Source organism: Trichechus manatus, unplaced genomic scaffold (genome assembly GCF_000243295.1).
Source record: "Trichechus manatus latirostris isolate Lorelei unplaced genomic scaffold, TriManLat1.0 scaffold00050, whole genome shotgun sequence".
Taxonomy (NCBI): domain Eukaryota; kingdom Metazoa; phylum Chordata; class Mammalia; order Sirenia; family Trichechidae; genus Trichechus; species Trichechus manatus.
Window position 1 is genome coordinate 9758073 of NW_004443986.1, and position 19987 is coordinate 9778059.

At 39.8% G+C, this 19987-nt stretch overlaps 1 protein-coding gene across 6 annotated transcripts in view; it reads left to right on the plus strand.

Moving 5' to 3' along the window:
* KLHL7 (kelch like family member 7) overlaps positions 1-19987 on the plus strand; it is a 122475-nt gene that overhangs the window by 57197 nt on the left and 45291 nt on the right. For 4 of the 6 annotated variants that reach the window (XM_023732317.1, XM_023732319.1, XM_004377446.2 and 1 more), the window contains one exon: positions 18746-18848. In XM_023732317.1, coding sequence (XP_023588085.1) covers positions 18746-18848 — 103 coding nt within the window. Of the gene's footprint in view, positions 1-1045; positions 1812-18745; positions 18849-19987 lie in introns of those variants that run through there. The other 2 variants (XM_023732320.1, XM_023732316.1) reach the window with 2 other exon arrangements.

The window sequence follows — 19987 nt, forward strand, 5'->3', positions numbered from 1 at the left end:
TTGTTAGGTGCTGTCAAGTTACTTCTGACTCATAGCGACCTTCTGTACAACAGAACGAAACACTGCCCGGTCCTGTGCCATCTCCACAATCAGTGCTATGCTTGAGCCCATTGTTGCAGCCACTGTGTCAATCCATCTCATTGAGGGTCTTTCTCTTTTTTCTCTGACCCTCTAATTTACCAAGCATGATGTCCTTCTCCAGGGACCGATCCCTCCTGATAACATGTCCAAAGTACATGAGACACAGTCTCACCATCCTCTCTTCTAAGGAGCATTCTGGCTATACTTCTTCCAAGACAGGCTTGTTTGTTCTTCTCGCAGTCCCTGGTATATTCAGTTTTCTTCATCAACACCATAAAATTCAAATGAATCAATTCTTTGATCTTCCTTATTCATTGTCCAACTTTCCTATGCATATGAGGCGATTGAAAATACCATGGCTTGGGTCAGGTGCATCTTAGTCCTCAAGGTGATGTCTTTGCGTTTTAACACTTTAAAGAGTTCTTTTGCAGCAGATTTGCCCAATGCAATATGTCGTTTGATTTCTTGACTGCTGTTTCTATGGGTGTTGATTGTGGATCCAAGTAAAATGAAATCCTTGACGACTTCAGTGTTTTCTCCATTTATCATGATGTTGCTTCTTGGTCCAGGATTTTTGTTTTCTTTATGTTGAGGTGTATTCCATACTGAAGGCTATAGTCTTTGATAATCATCAGTAAGTCCTCTTTGCTTTCCGTTTGCTTCAAGTCCTCTTTGCTTTCCGTTTATGTTGAGGTATATTCCATACTGAAGGCTGTAGTCTTTGATCTTCATCAGTAAGTGCTTCAAGTCCTCTTTGCTTTCCGAAAGCAAGGTTGTGTCATCTGCATAACGTAGGTTATTAATGAGTCTTCCTCCAGTTCTGATGCTGCATTCTTCATACAGTCCAGCTTCTTGGATTATATGCTGAGCATACAGATTGAATAAGTATGGTGAAAGGATACAACCCTGACGCACACCTTCCCTGATTTAAAACACACAGTATTCATTCTATTCAAATGACTGCCTCTTGGTCTGGGTACAGGTTCTGCCAGAGCACAATTAAGTGTTCTGGAATTCCCATTCTTCACAATGTTTTCCATAATTTTTATAATCTGCACATTATTTTACATTCTGAAAACTTTCTACATACACTCTTAATTTTCTGCCTAGGTCTGTATAGGAATATACAGTGACATGTTTATGTAAAATAATCTACATTATTGAAGCATTATACTTTATATATTATGTATAGTGAATATAATATATAATGTAGTACATATATATAAAGTCGTCAGAATCGACCTGACAGCGACGGGTTTTGGTTTGGTATAATACTTCAGTACTGTAGATTATAATATAATATATATAATGTCTGTTATAAGAGAATAAGACATTCATACATTTTTTTGTGTACTGTTATCTGACTGGAGCACATAACATAAGGGAAAGGGTGGTACGCAAAAAAAGATGAAACAGGAGAAATAGCTAAGGACTTGCTCACACATAGCCTTATAAGTGAAGTTAGAGGGTTTTGCCTTTATTCTAAAACCCTTTAAAGGTCTGTGTAGGAGGATGAGTGAGTAACTAATATCTGTTTTGCTTTTGTAAAAATGACTGACGGCTCTGTGGTGATTGAATTAGGTAGCGCTCAGAGTGGTTGCTGGCGGACCAGACAGGAAGTTGTTTCAGTAGCCTCAGTGAGACGTGATCGTCCCTCGGACCAAGGTGGTCGTTTGGTGGTGGCAACGATATCAGTAAAGAGAAGATGGCATATTCCAGAGATTTTGGAGGTAAAATAAACAGGATTTTGTTATGAGTACCATATGCTGATTGTGATGATTAAATTAGGCAACAAAATTAAATTAGACTAATTTTGATATCAGGTACTATTAATGTAAAACAAAACAGTACCTGGTATCCAGTAAGTTCTCCATAAATGTTAGCTATTTTTGTTGCTGTTGTGATAGTGGTAGTTGCTTAGAGGCTGAGGGATTCAATACAGAGTGTCTCTTATGATCTCTAGGGTTCTGGAATACATACCTAGATGGATGATGAAACCAGTAGGAAAAGGGTCAGTGTTTTGGGAGAAGGATTATAACCTGGGTTTGAAATACATTAAGTTTGCGATGCCCATGAGACATTAAAGTATATATGATGAGTTGATGGGTCAGGAGCTTAGAGGAGAGTTGTGCATTAGAAGTGTACAATTTTGAATTGTCTGCATGTAGAAGATAGCTTTTTCATTGAAGCTATAGAGAGTCAAGAGTCTAGTATAATGACTAGGGAATGAGCCTGTAAAGGACGCAAAAAAAGATTGACTGAGGAATAGAGGAAAATGAGAGTTTTGTGAATCAGGGAAGAAATTGTTTCAGGAGTACGATGGCAAATTTTGAAGCCAGTAAGAGGTCCGCGTTAAGATTAGAACTAAAAATGTTCATAGGATGTAGCAACATGGAGGGGTTTATAGTGAGAGTTGTTTTGATGGTAAGACAGAAGTGAGAGTCAGATCTGTGCGAGTTGAAGTGAGTAGGATGTGAGGAAAGTGAGGCCACTTTTTTGAGAAGTTTGGTCCTAAAAGGGTTAGAGAGTCAAATGAAGGTTGTTTGGTTTCATTTAAATGGAATAGATACAAGTATGTTTAAAAACTAGTGACAAGAATTCGTTTGAGATGGAGAGGTTGAGTATATATGAGACAGAATGGGTAATTGATAGATGATTTTTGAGATAAGATCCAAATTAAAAGTGATTTATCTCAGATAGGAAGGGGACAGTCGTTCTTCCATAAGAAGTGGGAAGGAGAGGATTGTAGGTAGGTTGTGTATTTGGAATGAGGAGAATGCAGGAATTTCTATCTGGAGGCTTCTATTTTCTCTGAATAGTAAGAGATGAGATTATCTGCTATAATAAAGGAGGAGGAAAGTAGTGTGTTTGAAGAGTAGAAGTGGTAGGATGGCTGCCAGTGTTTTCGAAGGTACTTTTGAGGTTGTTATTGTTGTTAGTTCCCATAGAGTCATTTCTGACTCATGGTAACCTTATGTGTGCAGAGTAGAACTGCTGCATAAGGTTTTCAAGGCTGAGATCTTTTGGAAGTCAATTACCAGGCCTAGTCTCCCAAGGAGCTTTTAGGTGAGTTAGAACTGCCATCCTTTTGGCTAGCAGTCAAGTGCTTAACCATTTGCACCACCCAGTTTATAATGAATATTTATTCTTATCCTGGCCTTTACAACTCTATCTGATCTGATCCCAGTCTACTTCTCCAGTCAGATCTCATGCCACTTTTCCCTTTCCCATTTGACTCTAGGTGCTTGTCTTCCTTACAGAGCCTAAAATGTTGTACCAGTGACTGAAACTCTTTCCCTCCTGCTTATGCATGCTTCAGTTTTCACCTTAAGTGCAACTTCTTCAGGGAGTCCTTCCCTGAATGCCCTAGGCTATGCCAAACCCTCTGTATACTATTGCAGCACCTTAATCTGTTCCTTTATGCACTTATCTCTGTATAATTGCAATGATCACTTTTTAGTTTGTATATCTTTATCACTAGGCTCTAAGTTCCATGAGGGCAGAGACAGTGTCTATCTTATTTAGTGCTATATTGCCAGCATCTAGCACATAGGTGCTCAAATATTTGTTAAATAAATAGGTGATATCATAGGAGTCCCTTTGTAGTGCAAGTGGTTAAGCGCTCGAGTGCAAGCCAAAAGGCTGGCAATTCAAACCCACCCAGAGGCGCCTCAGAAGACAGGCCTGGCGATCTGTTTCTGAAAGGTCACACACTTGAAAACCCTATGGGGCAGTTCTACTTTGCACAAATGTGGTCGCCATGAGTTGGAAACAACAATCGTAGGTATGGTTGATATCACCTAGAGGATGAGGGCAGAGTAAGAAGAAAAGCAGACAGAGGATGAAACTCTGTGGAGCATGAACATTATAAAGGGTAGGAAGAAATGTGCATTGGAGATTAAGGAGGGGAAGGAAGAAAAGGAGCTAGGAGTAATGTCATTTAGAACAAAGTGTGAGTGAGTTACAAAGAAGAGTGTATGGAATGTTACGGGAGGCCAAAAAGATAGAGTCCTCTGGATTTGAAAATTGGTGATCTTAGCAAATAAAGTTTTAGTGGAATGGTGGGAAACTAAGCAGATTGTGTGTGTGTGTTTTTTTTTTAATTCCCTTTTTAATATGTTAGGGAAAAGTCTTATTTTAGATGTAACTGGACAATTGGAGAAAATGACTCTTCAGTATTCCAAAAGTTAAACAAAATGGCCACAAGATGTAGTCATTGAATCAATTAACAACTGCATATTGAATGCTCATTATAAAGACATCTTTAGGCTAAATTGTGGGGAAACCAAGGGAAAAAAGAAACTGCTCATTTCTGGAACCCAAACCAAACCAGTTGCTGTCAAATCAGTTCCCACTAAAGATGACCCCATGAGTGTTAAAGTAGAACTATGCTCCATAGGGTTTTCAATGGCTGGTTTTTCAGAAGTAGATAGCCAGACCTTTCTTCCAGTGTGCCTCTGGGTAGACTTGAACCTCCAGCCATTGCATAGCACTAAGCATGTTTACCGTTTATACCACCCAGGGACTTCACTCATTTTTAGAGAGGCTTGAAATTTAGTTGGGCAAATCTGGCTGAGGAGCAAGAAGCAACAAAAAGTCAGTAAATTATAATATTATAAACCATTGACATTCTCAGGGAACTTATCCAGAGATCTTAGAATAGTCCCAATCCACAAATTCACAATAGCATGTAATTCCCCCATAAACTAAACAGATGTTAAAGTACTAAGGAGGCATAGAGTCGTGAGTACGTAGAGAAGGACCTACCTCCTGTGTAGCCTTCCCAGACTTTCTTCTCTAAACTCTAGTAGTATCTAGAGATGTTGGAAAGCTATAGTGTCTCTAAGAAGAGAGATAATCAAGAGTTGGGAAGGGCAAGAATCGAGGCAGCCCCAAAGACCTCTGCAGCCTTTTTCTAGGACATGGCATTCATTGCAGCTCAGCTGTGATTACTCTTAGTCTGAGTTTCAAATTCCTGGGGAGAGAGGATCTTACTGGCCTAGTTTTGGTTAAGTGTGAAACCTTTGAATCGGTTATCTATGGTAAGAGGAACGGGCCATGTAGCACAGCATAACAGTGGGCTCGTCTTGTTTATTGAGGCGTTTCCCTGAGATGAGGTAATTTGTAAGTCAGATAGCTACTCCAGTTAGTGTCTACTACAGAGGTTCATATCAATGAAATAGCTGGCATATATTTTAGTACATAATAATATGACATATAATTTACTTACATTCAGTTGAACTGTAAGGAATTGGTTGATATAATATTTAAAAGACACTCTTAACAATTTGTCATCTATGTATGCTAAATGTCATAAATTTTATACCTGTATCAGGTTAGATTACTGGAAAATAGTGTGCCAAGATTGAATTAGCTTGTTTCTTTCTTAGACCTTTTTGAACTTTGATTAATTTGAATCGCAGTTTAATATTATACTGTAAGCTTTTATTGCAAAAAAAATCATAAAAAATAATTTAGTGTTTTTTATAAAACTTCTTTTGGTAATGTTGTCTTTAGTAATGTTCCCACATTATTGTGGGAAGCAGCATGCTAGTGGAAGTAACATGGATTTTAGAATCAAACATATCTGGGTGTGAGTCCTAACTCTTCTTTCTTTACTAACTGTGTTACATCAGGCAAGTCATAACTTCATAAGTCTTATACATGGTTACCTTCACAACAGTGATCATAATATCATAGTTACATGCCTTATTGATGTTGAGAACAAGTAAAATAAAGAATGTGAAAACTCTTGATAAATTATCCAGCACCATACAAATACTGTTGATACTATTATTATCACAATTAGCCTGCTGAACAACAGTAATCTATTCTATCTTAAGAAAAAATAATTTATTATAAGGCTATCAGGAGCTTACAGCATTGACCACAGGCTGGAAGATGAGCAGGAACCAGGGATTCTCTGGAAGCTAAGTTGCCAGAACCCTACAGTCAAGGTTACAATGCAGGAACAGTCTTGACCACTTGACTTTGCTGCCATCTTTCTGTCACTCATTCAGGATTCAAAATCCTGGAAGTAGGCTAGAGCATTTGCCAGATCTTGGCTCTGCTAAGGAGTGAATAAAAGACGTATTTGACTTGCAGCTTCCATAGTGAAAGGCAGGTTCTGGGAATTGCCCTCTCACCAAGATAATTCATAATGAGGAATTCTTCTTCAAATGGAACTTGGGGTTCTAATAGGAAGAGGGAGTTGGGTGCTAGATAGCCAGAATCCACAGATGTCCACTACAGTCCACCCCTTTGGCTGTCCAATATAAGCAGGTATGCCCTTATTCTCATTTCTATGTTTTGTTTTGTTTTTAAGTCACCAAGTTTTTTTTTTTTGCTTACTGTCTTAGTCATCTAGTGCTGCTATAACAGAAGTAACACAAGTGGATGGCTTTAACAAAGAGAAAGTTATTTTCTCACAGTCTAGTAGGCTAGAAGTCCAAATTCAGGGCGTCAGCTCCAGGGGAAGGCTTTCTCTCTGTCGACTTTGGAGGAAGGTCCTTGTCATCGGTCTTCCCTTGGACTAGGAGCTTCTCCGTGCAGGAACCCTGGGTCCAAAGGACGTGTTCTGCTCCAGGTGCTTCTTTCTTGGTAGTATGAGGCTCACCCCCACCCGCCCCCATCTCTACTTGCTTCACTTTCCTTGTATCTCTTGTAAGATAAAAGGTGGTGCAGGCCACACCCCAGGGAAACTCCCTTTACATTGGATCAGGGATGTGACCTTATTAAGAGTATCACAATCCCACACGAAGCCTCTTCACCATAAAATTAGAATCACAAAATGGAGACCAACCACACAATACTGGGAATCATGGCCTAACCAAGTAGACACATATTTTGCGAGGACACGATTCAGTCCATTATACTTACCATATCTAACTACAAATTCAGAAGGTGATATCCATCTCTTCTGTAGTTATTTCGAGATCCTAAAGGCCAAGTAATCATAGATAGTTTATGTGATCATGGAGAAGAAACGAAAAAAAAAGAAACAAAACTAGTCAAAACTTATACAAATGTAAGATCAAGGATGAATATACAAATAGAAGCTATATTCATTCTTCATTGTTGTTGTTAGGTGCCATCCAGTAGGTTCCGACTCATAGCAACCCTGTGTACAACAGAATGCAACACAGCCCGTTCTGCGCCATCTTCATAATCCTTGTTATGCTTGAACCCATTGTTGCAGCCACTGTGTCAATCCATCTCTTTGAGGGTCTTCCTTCTTTTACTGACCCTCTACTTTACCAGGCATGATGACCTTCTCTAGGGACTGATCCCTCCTGATAACATGTCCAAAGTATATGAGACAAAGTCTCTTTGTCCTTGCTTCTAAGGAGCATTCTCGCTGTACTTCTTCCAAGATAGATTTGTTCATTCTTTTAGTGGTCCACGGTATATTTAATATCCTTCGCCAACACCATAACTCAGAGGCATCAGTTCTTCGGTCTTCCTTATTCATTGTCCCGCTTTCACATGCATATGACGCAATTGAAAACGCCATGGCTTGGGTGCACCTTAGTCTTCAAGGTAACGTCTTCACTTTTTAACACTGTAAAGAGATCTTTTGCAGCAGATTTGCCCAGTGCAATGTGTCTTTCATTTGATTTCCTTATAGCTACTTCCATGGGTGTTGATTGTGGATCCAAGTAAAATGAAATCCTTGACAACCTCAATCTTTCCTCCGTTTACCATGATGTTGCTTATTGGTCCAGTTGTAAGGATTTTTGTTTTCTTTATGTTGAGGTGTAATCCATACTAAATGCTGTAGTCTTTGATCCTGATCAGTAAGTGCTTCAAGTCCTCTTCACTTTCAGCCAGCAAGGTTGTGTCATCTGCATATCACAGGTTGTTAATGAGTCTTCCTCCAAGCCTGATGCCCTGTTCTTCTTCGTATAGTCCAGTTTCTGGGATTAATTGCTCAGCATACAGACTGACTATGGTGAAAGGATACAAGCCTGACGCACACCTTTCCTGACTTTAAACCACACAGTGTCCCCTTGTTCTGTTAGAATGACTGCCTCTTGATCTATGTAGTAGTTCCCCATGAGCACAATTAAGTGTTCTGGAATTCCCATTCTTCCCAGTGTTATCCATAATTTGTTATGATACACACAGATGAGTGCTTTTTCATAGTCAATAAAACACAGGTAAACATCTTTCTGGTGTTCTCTGCTTTCAGCCAGGATCCATCAGACATCAGCAGTGATATCCATGGTTCCACGTTGTCTTCTGAATCCATCTTGAATTTCTGGCAGTTCCCTGTCGATGTACTGCTACAGCTGCTTTTAAATGATCTTCAGCAAAATTTTACTTGCATGTAATATTAATGATATTGTTTGATAATTTCTGCATTCAGTTGGATCACTTTTCTTGGAAATAGGCATAAATATGAATCTCTTCCAGTCTATTGGCCAAATAGCTGTCTTCCAAATTTCTTAGCATAGATGACTGAGCACTTCCCAGCGCTTTCCGTTTGTTGAAACATCCTGGAGCCTTGTTTTTCACGAGTGCCTTCAGTGCACCTTGGACCTCTCTCTTCAGTACCATTGGTTCCTGATGATATGCTACCTCCTGAAATGGTTGAGCATCAACCAATTCTTTTTGGTATAGTGACTCTGTGTATTTCTTCCATCTTCTTTTGATGCTTCCTGCATCGTTTAATATTTTCCCTGTAGAATCCAATATTGCAACTCAAGGCTTGAATTTTTTCTTCAATTCTTTCAGCTTGAGAAATGCTGAGTGTGTTTTTCCCTTTTTGTTTTCTAACTCCAGGTCTTTGCACATGTCATTATAAAACTTTACTTTGTCTTCTGGAGCTGCCCTTTGAAATCTTATGTTCATCTCTTTTACTTAATCTTTTCTTTCTTTTGCTTTAGCTACTCAGTGTTCAAGAGCAAGTTTGAGAGTCTCTTTTGACATCCATTTTGGTCTTTTCTTTCTTTCCTGTCATTTTAATGACCTCTTGCTTTCTTCACGTATGATGTCCTTGATGTCATTCCACAACTCGTCTGGTCTTTGGTCATTAGTGTTCAGTGTGTTAAATCTGTTCTTGAGATGGTCTCTAAATTCAGGTGGGGTATACTCAGTATCATACTTTGGCTCTGATGGACTTGTTCTAATTTTCTTCAGCTTTAACGTGAACTTGCATATGAGGAATTGATGGTGTGTTCCACAGTCGGCCCATGGCCTTCTTCTTCTGATTGATGATATTGAGTTTCTCCATTGTCTCTCCCTGCAGATGTAGTCAGTTTGATTCTTGTGTAGTCCGTCCACCATTTATGTTGTTGAAAAAGGTATTTACAGTGAAGAAGTCATTATTCTTGTGAAATTCTGTCATGTGATCTCTGGTGGTGTTTCTGTCACCAAGGCCATATTTTCAAACTAGTGATCCTTCTTTGTTTCCAACTTTCACATTCTAATCACCAGTAATTATCAATGCATCCTGACTGCATGTTTGATCAATTTCAGAGTGCAGAAGTTGGTAAAAATCTTCAGTTTCTTCATCTTTGGCCTTAGTGGTTGCTGCATAAATTTGAATAATAGTCGTATTAACTGGTCTTCCTTGTAGGCATATGGATATTATTGTATCATGGTAACATTGTACTTCAGGATAGGTCTTGAAATGTCCTTTTTGACAATAAATGCAATGCCATTCCTCTTCAAGTTGTCATTCCCGGCATAGTAGACCATATGATCGGCCGATTCAGAATGGTCAGTACCGGTCCATTTCAGCTCACTGATGCCTAGGATATTGATGTATATACGTTCCATTTCATTTTTGACGATTTCCAGTTTTCCTAGATTCATACTTCTTACATTCCCCATTCCGATTATTAATGGATATTTGCAGCTATTTCTTATCCTTTTTGAGTCGTGCCACATCAGCAAATGAAGGTCCCCAAAGCTTTACTCCATCCACGTCATTAAGGTCAACTCTATTTTGAGGAGGCAACTATTCCCTAGTTGTGTTTTGAGTGCCTTCCACCCTGAGGGGCTAATCTTCCACCACTGTATCAGACAGTGGTCTGCTTCTGTTCATAAGGTTTTCACTGGCTAATTCTTTTCAGAAGTAGACAGCCAGGTCCTTCTTCCTAGTCTATCTTAGTCTGGAAGCTCCACTGAAACCTGTCTGCTATGGGTGACCCTGCTGGTATTTGAATACCAGTGGCATAGCTTCCAGCATCACAGCAACACACAAGCCCCCACAGTACAACAAAATGATAGGTGCGTGGGGGCATTATTAATATTATTTATTTATTATTACTTATTCTTTGTGATATTTATGACTTCCTCCTTCACTGCCTATTCCTATTCTTTGTCTTTAGCAAACACCTCAGGTTTCTTTATCTGATGAGACAACCCATTCCTTTATTCCTGGGTATCTAGAGCCTTTGGTCTTGCCTGTACGGTCTTAGTCTTTCATTAACGTTTACCACTACATTTGTCGGTACCACTGTTGTGTTTGGCATTTGATTTTACCCTACTTCTAAGCTAATTAGTTAGTCTGTTAGTGTCTCATGGATGCTGACAGAAGATATCAGACTCCTGGGTCAGAGACAGTGGACTTTATTACTCACGGCACAGCATGAGCATTAGTATGTGTGCATCAGTTCCTTTGCGCGCCCTCCCCCCACCAAACCACAGTCCTATGACGGTAACATGGCAGGACCCAGATGGATGTTACACACACAGTGGGTTAGTGTTGGAGCTGAGGAACACTGAGCTTGAAGAATATGCCACTTTTATAGCAAGCCATAAGCAAGTCTCTCTTTATGCTGGAGGGAGACATCACCTTATCTCTTAAGGTTTCTTGCTGCAAATACAACTCTAAGAAATGGCAGCCTGGGTAAAGAGTGGTCAGGGCCTTGCTTTCTCGGCATATCCAGGAAGAGCTCAAGAGACCCATAGAAGACTGTCTTTCCCCCAAAGTAAAATGTATTCCTGGGGATCCCCTGAGTTTCATCCATCTTCTGCCCCATGGAATAGAGCACCAACTTTTTTTAATTCTTAATGGCCAGGTACACCTAGCCAAATGTAACTCCTCTGTTCCCTTTTACTCAATGGCAGGATGAGGCCAAATTGGCCAGGTCTCAATCTTAACTTCCAATTCTGTTATATTCCTGGTGGAATCATTCTTTTGGGTGTCGGTATCTCAGTAAACTAACAGAACCTACTGTTGCTGGGATAGGAAACAAAATTTTTGCAAGTGAATCAGTAAGCACGACAGTGAGAAGAGCCTCTTATTTCCATCCCTGGGCTCCCAGGCTGTTAATTCTGACTATAATGAAACCATTCTCAATATATAAATTATATGAGGTCAGATTATTTGAGAATGGATTCTACTGCTTAAAGAAAAATTTGAAAACCACTGATATAAATCTTTTCCTGGAAGGAGAATAGACTGTGTGTGTCTGTGTGTCTGTGTGTGGGGTTGGAGGCAGAGGCAAAGGAGCTGAGGATCCGGATTGGAAAGGGAGAACATGTCTGACCACTCGAAGGAAAGGGAATGAGGTATCTTGTGTTCATAGCCATCTTTCTTCCTAATTTTGTCCAATGAGATGGGAGGTTGCTAATCTAATTTAGTTATAGTTTAAGACACTGCCATTTATTAATGGTGAGATTACTCTGTAGAGACTTTAGAGACCCACGTTCTTCCAGTTAGGTCTCTTTGTGTTAAGCAGGACAGGTAAAGTGTGTCTTATGGCAGACTTCCTAAGTTGGGCTTGGTCCCAGCTATTTCTTTTTTTTTTTTTTTTCTTTCCCCCTGCAGGACATATGACCAAGATTTAGATTATTGGGATATGTGGGGTTGAGTAGAAAAGCTAACATGGGCTTATCAGGCAAAGCCTCATTTTCCAACTTTGTTTTACCAGAGAAACACTGCATACAGGGAAGAGAACTGTCAGTAATGTGTTTTATTGTGTTATTTGGCTACTGATCCTTACATTGGCTCCCAGAGTTGAGACTCTCAGAGGATTGAATGGTAGAATTCAAGCACCAAAGCCCCCCCTCCAGTAGAAGTTAACTGGACCAAGTAGTTATAAGTTCCTATTTCCAAGTTTGTCTTGTCTTTTGGGTTTTCTGTTTCTTACTGGCACAGGGGGTGCTTTGTTACACCTTACATGCCTGAGCCCAATTGTGGACAAAATCTCTTCCCTTTGTTTCTTTTATCATGAAGAAGCCAGGCAGGAACTTTCAATAGACTTCTAAAAAGGAGCTGGAACAAAATAGACACTACCAGAAATATAAAAGCATTCTGGTTTGCAGAATAGTTTCAGTTCCTTCTGTAGCTAGCTGGCACCCAGGCTTTGCAACTCTCTTATTCTTGCTTCATTAAAGAGATTGTCATTCCAGTTCCAGATGACTAGCATGGGAGTTTTGCTCATACCTGGCCTGAGATCCTTAACATGCCAAATCTGCCCAGTATTGAATGATGGAAGCCATTTTCTCATTCTTCCATAGGAGGGATGGAAAAAAAGATGGAAATCTTTTCCTGTCCTCTTGGAAATGTTGTGAAATATTGGAATGGGAGAGAAGAGAAGGGCTCTATCCGCATGCCCCCAACCTTTGGCTCTGTAACCCAGCCCAAGATCAACCTGGAGTATGGCTGTCTACTTTTGGGTAGATCAGCATTTTTGTCAGGGCAGTACTGTTTCTGCCTTTATGAGGCTTCTCTTCTCTACCAATAACTGTTCTTTTGTGTATTCTCCTAAAACCCTTTTAAGCTTTGAAGTGGGTAGGTATCTCGTAAGTTAACCCCAGGCCTTGAGCTACCCTAGGCTGAAAGTTCACTTCCATTGCCCATCTCAAATTTTTCTCACCCAAGATGTCATTCATAGCTCTCGACATGTTCTGCAATGAACACAAATGACAGCTGAAAGCACTCCTTTATAATTCCATACTAGCAACATAAAATCCCCTAAAGTTGACTGTTATGAACCCTCTCATTATTAAATTCTCAGAGAGAAATTGAAGTCCCACATGTGTGATTTCCATCTGAATTAAAATTAAACGCTATTGAAGTCCAAATGCCTGCTCTCCTTGGTTTCTTATACTGCTCAGTCTCTGCCAGAAGACATTCTTTTAAATGTTTGGGTAGAGTCAAGGCACTTCAGCAGCTGCAGCCTGGGCTGTCTTCCGTTGGAATGGATTTTGTTAGTTTAGCACTGTCAGAGCTGAATTTCTCCATTTTTGTAGTTAGTGCCATACTTTTTAAGTACATCCAAAGGTCTGTAGGACTCTTAAAGATTAGCACAGCATCTTCCCCACACCCACTAACCTGAAAAGAAGCAAGCAAATCTCCTATCCCTATAGTAAGCAGTTAGCACAAATGTTGAGACATTGTGCGGTCCTAACCCACATTATTCTTCCCAGCCAAAACCAGATTAGAAACGTAGATTTCTGGGGCACAAAGGGCTTTCAAAGAAAACATGAGAAAAAATCTTGGCTTTTGACTTGGACAGGTTGCCTGTCTTGTTGGCTGTCTAGAGGCTATTGGAGGCACTATTTACCACATGTGGAAGGGATTTCATCTATACATAGTGATGCTTCTCTGGCATAGGATGCACTCTTTTTCTTATAAAAAATGTTTGAAATTTGTCAGAATGATATACTCAGCTACCAGGTCTCCTGGAGTTTCCTTTTCCCTTATTGTCCATCCTGCACATTTAAAACTTAATTTTCATTTTTCCCTTGAATCTTGTGTTCCTGGCAGTCCAGTGCTGAAATGGCAGAGTTCTGTAACAAAGTCTTTCCTCCCCTTTGGGAGAAGAGTGATGTACTATGGTTCTGATCCTCCTGATTGTTCTGCACCTTTGTCTCCCCAGAATGATCCTATCCTGCTGTAGAATTCCTTATATCTATGACTCTTGTTGCTTGGGCAAGTCTTCCCTCTTTTCCCCTACATCTGTGTCAGCTGGAGACCTTTAACAGAGTTCTCTAAGGCCCGCAAGATGGCCTTTACAGCATGCTTCTCGAAGCCTTGCCTTTCCTCAGTATTTGAATTCCAGGCCTTGGAAACTCAGTGGCAGCAGATGTATTCCTTTCTGTCACCTATTTGTGCTGAAATGGGCTATGTCTCTAGTGTCTCATTTTCTCTGTTGTACATCTGTTCCTTTCAGGCAGCCCCAGCTGAGTTGTTAACCTGCTTAACAACTGTCCTTTCCTCTCTACCTCATGTGGAGCTAATAGTTTCGATCAGAGTGCTTTTCTTCCTTTTCCTTTCCTTTTGATTTTGGACCCAAATGTTTGTGTTACTAGCATATGCCTTTCTCTGTGCCTTTCTTACACAATTTCCCGTATCACAGAAAATGCAGGGTCCATGTATTCAGGATTGATTCAGTTACTGCCAGCCTCCACCACCTTCAGGAGGGTAATTCCAGTTATGGGGGATTACCTAACTTAGGCCAGGATTATATTTGGGTTGTTTTGGCTTCCCTTTTATGTGACCTGATGCCCTTCCTTAGCGTCTTCATTTCCACAAGCTTCCCAGATATGTTCCACTACACCAAAACCCATTGCTATCGAGTCAGTTCCAACTCCTAGCAATGCTATAGGACAGAGGAGAACTGCCTTGTAGGGTTTCCAAGGCTGTAAATCTTTACGGGAGCAAACTGCCACATCGTTCTCCCGTGGAGCACCTGGTGGGTTCAAACCACCGACCTTTCAGTCAGCAGCCAAGCTTTTAACCACTATGTCGCACGTGCCATTCCTGTCTTCCCACCTATGTTGTTATTAGTTGCCATTGAGTCAGTTCTGGCTCATGACAACCCCATGTGTGCAGAGTAGAACTGCTCCATAGGGTTTTCAAGCCTGTGATCTTTCAGAAGCACATCACCAGACCTGACTTCCAAGGTATCCCTGGCTTTGAGTGGGTTTGAACCACCAACCTTTCAGTTAGTAGTCCAGCACTTAACGATTTGTGCCACCCAGGGACTCCCTTCCCACCTACATAACCTTGAAAATTACTTAATAATGCATGAAATACTCTATTGCTGGTCGTCTTCTCTTCACTTTTCAAATCTATCTGAATTTACTGTAATCACTTACTGTAGCTGTCCCAGTTGTTAAGGGTGGCCCTTTAATTATTTTTTTGATTTCTTGAGCTTTAGGAGGGAATCTTAAAAAATTGACCTCAATCCAGGCTCTTTCTGAGAGAACTGTTTTAGTTGACACCCTTAAATTTCTACTTCTTTTCCTTGATTGTATCTCTCTGGTCCATAATGCCTTCCTTGAAAGAGTAACAACAAAAAATACCAAAAGAAAAAGGAAAACTTTTTTGCCTAGTCCCATCTTTTAAAGAGCAACTATACCACACTGTATCTCCTTTTTCTTTCAAAGCTCTTTGGCCTAGCTTATCATATGTTTGTTTCCCTTTAACAAAAGAAACCCTCCTTTTCCTCCAGCTTAATCTGGGTGCCTTCCTTTGTTTTTCTTTCAGTTTCTCACTTGCCTTATTCTGGTTATACGTGTGTTTAAGTCCAGTCCTGTTTTTCATGCTTTTCTGAACAAACATGATTCCTAGAGAGGCTTTTTTAATTTTTCTCTTGGCCTTTGGGTTTATATAGCTTTATTGAGACTTTTCTACTATCTCAATCCAAGAAGATGATTTACCCCCTATGTAATAAGGGCTCCATTTTATCTTTTCAGTGATTTACATTCACCACCTGTCTTAGGTTGTGTTCTCTAGAGAAGCAAAAGCAGCGAAGCATATGTGTGTGTGTGTGTGTGTGTGTGTGTATACGTATATATATAAAATATACACTACATATAGAGAGAAAGGGGGAGAGAGAGAGAGAGATTTATCTCAAGGAAATGGCTCATACAGTTGTAGAGGCTGGCAAGTCCCAAGTCTGTGGGTCAGGCGTCAGGCTGAAGGCTTCTTCTGACTCATGTAGCTGCAGAGGCTGATGAATCCAAGATCAGCAGGTAAGACGGCAGACTGCTGGCTCAAGTCCCAAGAGCCAGAAGTCAGGTGATGACAAGCTGGATGCAGGGTCCAGAGCGAGGAAAAGCCAGCGAGCTTTGCCAGAGCATCCATATATATTAGATGCAGGCCACACCCCCAAAAAAACTCCCCTTAAAACTGATTGGCTGATCACATCAGATCATATCATGAAGTTGATTACATTATATTACAAAATGGAGGATAACTACATCATTACACAATGGCCAAACTACATCATTACATAAATGTCAAAACTACATCATCACATAATTGCCAAACCACTGAGAATCATGGCCCAGCCAAGCTGACATACAACCTTAACCATCACACCACTCAATTATCAGTCTGCAGTCTGCTGAAGGATTTATATCCACAGCCATCTTGAAATCACACCGAGAGGGACTGACTGCAGAACCTTGTTGACAAGCCATATAAATCCAAAGGTTAGTAATTCCTCAGTTCCCTCCTTGGAACACAATGGAGAACAGAATTTGGGGTAGCTGATTTCAGTCCCTTCTACTAATGCCGGCACATATTGTTAAAAGCTAGAAACCTCATCCTCAATGCTTTGGAGCCTGCATTGAACCTAGCTTCCTTTTGCAATTTCAAATCCCAGCCTACAGTCCTGCCTGACTAACATGATACAGAGAGCAAAAAGTCATTCCACCAACAGATACCTGAATTCCTGCCTATTTTGAGGTCAGTCTTTCCTAGACCAAAGAACTCTTCCTGTAAAAGCCCCCAAGGATTACAAGTACTAAAGCTGCTGCTGAAGTTTCTGTCTCGCTTTGTGATGCATTGAGTATCTGTGCATATGGTTTTGAAGAACCTTCCTCCACTACTACTTCTGAATAGTTGAGAAATAGACACAGGTGACAGATATGTTAAAGGCGAAGACAGATTGGGGAACATGGCTTTGACCTAAGCATAAAATTGGACTTCCTATTCTTCTCCCCCTGAACTGAACTCACCCAGTCTGAGGCAGAGCTGCTTAAGAACAGGAATAGGCCTCCCCCTGCCACAGGGACAAAGCCGGCCTCAGTGAGCTTATGACCCACTTTGAGGGCAAGCTTATGGAAGAAGAATGAGCTAGGAGGCCTGGCCATGTGCTATTAGTGACTTCTACCGCAATCTTGCCCATCCTGTAGTCATTGTACAGGTGAGGGATAGAGAAAAGGACTAAAACTTATCTTCCCAGAGGAGAAGAGAGAGTACATTATGAGCAAGAAATCTAATATTTCCTCCACATGGTTAACTAGTTATCCCAATACCACCTTTTCTATTACCCAATCTCTCACCACGTTTTTGAAGTGGTATCTTTATCATGTATCAAGTTCTCACTTAATGTAGATCCCTCATATTTCTTAAGTTTATTTCTAGATATTTAATTATTACTGCTATGACTTGGATTTTTTTTTCCTTGTTTATATTTCTTTATGGCCTGCTACTCATATATGTTGTTGTTGTTGTCATGTGTTGTTGAGTCAATTCCAACTCATAGCAACCCTACAGGACAGGGTAGAACTGCTCCACAGGATTTCCTAGGCTGTAATCTCGAATCTATAAAAATGAACTTTCATTCATCTCTTAACCTGCTATTTGGGGCCCATTCTTCCTTCTCATTCTAAGCATTGTCGTCTTAGATTTTTATTCATGAAGTAATAAAGTAGGAAATAGCAGTGATGTATCTGTCAGAAACTAGATTAATAGTTTCAGTAAAATACTTAAAATGTGCAAAATGCCTTATACTCTGATGTACTAAACCATTTTTGATGTGAGTGTTAAAAGATTTTTTTTACTCTGAATATATTACTTGCCTTGTATTCCCAGTGCCTAGCATAGTCCTTGATACATTGTAGACAACCAATTTTCTTTGAGCCTAACCTGTACATTATTTCTTTAACTTCACTAAGAAATTGGAATTTTATTTGTCAAAAAGGACTTTTACTTTTCCTTAAAATTCATCTTTAAGGGTTCCAGTAAGCCTTAAACTTTTTTCCTCTAGTGTTCCATTTTTCCAACATTGTAATTAAGTATTTAGTCTAGAACTGCCTTCTTCCAGCAGCCATTTTGGCCTTGGTCAGAAATTTAAAACTGGCTGTCATCTAGCTCCTGTCAGAAGTGCATTTGAGAGAAGCGTTACGTAGGAAAAGATCGCCCAATGAACATTTGGTTCATCTACTATGTATTCTGAGTTGTTTCTCTGTCAGGTTAGATGTGTGGAAGACTACTTGCTTGGGAAATACAAAGTATGCTCAGGATTTTATCAAAGATAGATATTTTTTAAAATCATGCAAAAGCAGATTGTTGAGTTTGAAAAACTCAAGGACATTGTCATTATGTCATATAATATCCCTCATAAAAGCTCACCATGGAATTATTTTAGAATTTGTGTCACACACAAAAAAAAATCTTTGGCTTCCCTAAAGAATTAGTAGACTTCCTCCTTTCTGATTCTAAAGAACTTTTCTTTCCTTTTTTCTCCCAACTATATGAACTCAGTGCTAATTTTTGATACTACATGATAGCAACTCTGTAAGTCCTTCTTACATATGTCTTACATTGTAAACAAATTCTGTGCTGGAAAAAGGACTGGATTTAAATAGAAATTAGAGGTAAAGCATTCGCTGACCCCCTGTTTTATATGCATTACTAAGCTAGGCCTAGTGAGCCCCTTTTAATTTTATGTATTTCTCTTTTGATTAGAAAACTTTGTGTGATGTGATTCTCATGGTCCAGGAAAGAAAGATACCTGCTCATCGTGTTGTCCTTGCTGCAGCCAGTCATTTTTTTAACTTAATGTTCACAAGTAAGTATCTTTAGATAAAACATACCATTTTTTTCTTTCAGAATGAGGTGGGGTCTATAGGAAAATATGCCATTTTCCTAGTTTCTAAAGTACTTAACTTAAGGCCATAGAACAGTAAAGAGATTGAGAAGTGATCATCATGATGATTGATCAAAAGAAAAATGTCCTTTAATTAGACCTAAGGGCCAGATAGCTTATTGATGAAAATAATGGCTTCTGCTTGAATGCCTGAGGTTTTCTTCTTAACCTCAGGTGGAAAGCAAAAGAGCAGATAATCTTGTGACATTTTATTTAGCAAGTTAAACTTTAAAAAAAGAAAGAAAGAAATGAGATACAGCTTATACAGTGAAGCCTGTGAGAACCAGAATTCGATGGGACTGCCTTGTTTTTCTGGGTCTTGAAAGTTTTCTGCCTTTGACAGGGTGCAGTCTTACCACTTTTCTATCTCTTGTTTTAGTGGAAGATAATATTTGAGTTTTCCTTCTCTGACAGGTTTCTGCCTTATACAGGTTCCACCTTTAGGTTTTACCATAGTTAGGAGGAACCCTAGATGTGGAGTTGAGAACTGGACCCAAGTTCTGGTTCCCCTACTTAGTACTGTTTATGAGTTTGATCAGATTATATAATATATCTGCCTCAAGTTTTCTTTTTAGTACACTGGCTACCTGCCAAGGTTTTTAGAAGATGTGAGAGCTTTGCAGTCTATAGATGACTTACATATAATTGTCATTGTTCTTGTAGATTTGTTCAAGCTATATCAGAAGAACTTTGCTAGTAGCAGTTTAAAAGAGTTCTATGAAATTATTTTAGGAGGTGGGGAAAAACTAAATCTAGTTTTATAACTCTCTGTTGACCTGGGCTTTTTTTTAAGAAGAAGCCCTGGTGGCGCAGTGGTTAAGCACTTGCCTGCTAACTGAAAGGTTAGTGGTTCGAACCCACCTGCTGACTCCACAGGAGAGAGAACTAACAGTCTGGTTCCATAAAGATTACAGCCTAGAAAACCCTGTGGGGCAGTTTTACTCTATCACATGGGGTCGCTATGAGTCAAAAATAGACTCAACAGCACACAACAGCAACACACTAATTTGTTAGATTATTTTCATTTAAGACACATCTCAAGTGTAGAGAATGAATTTGCA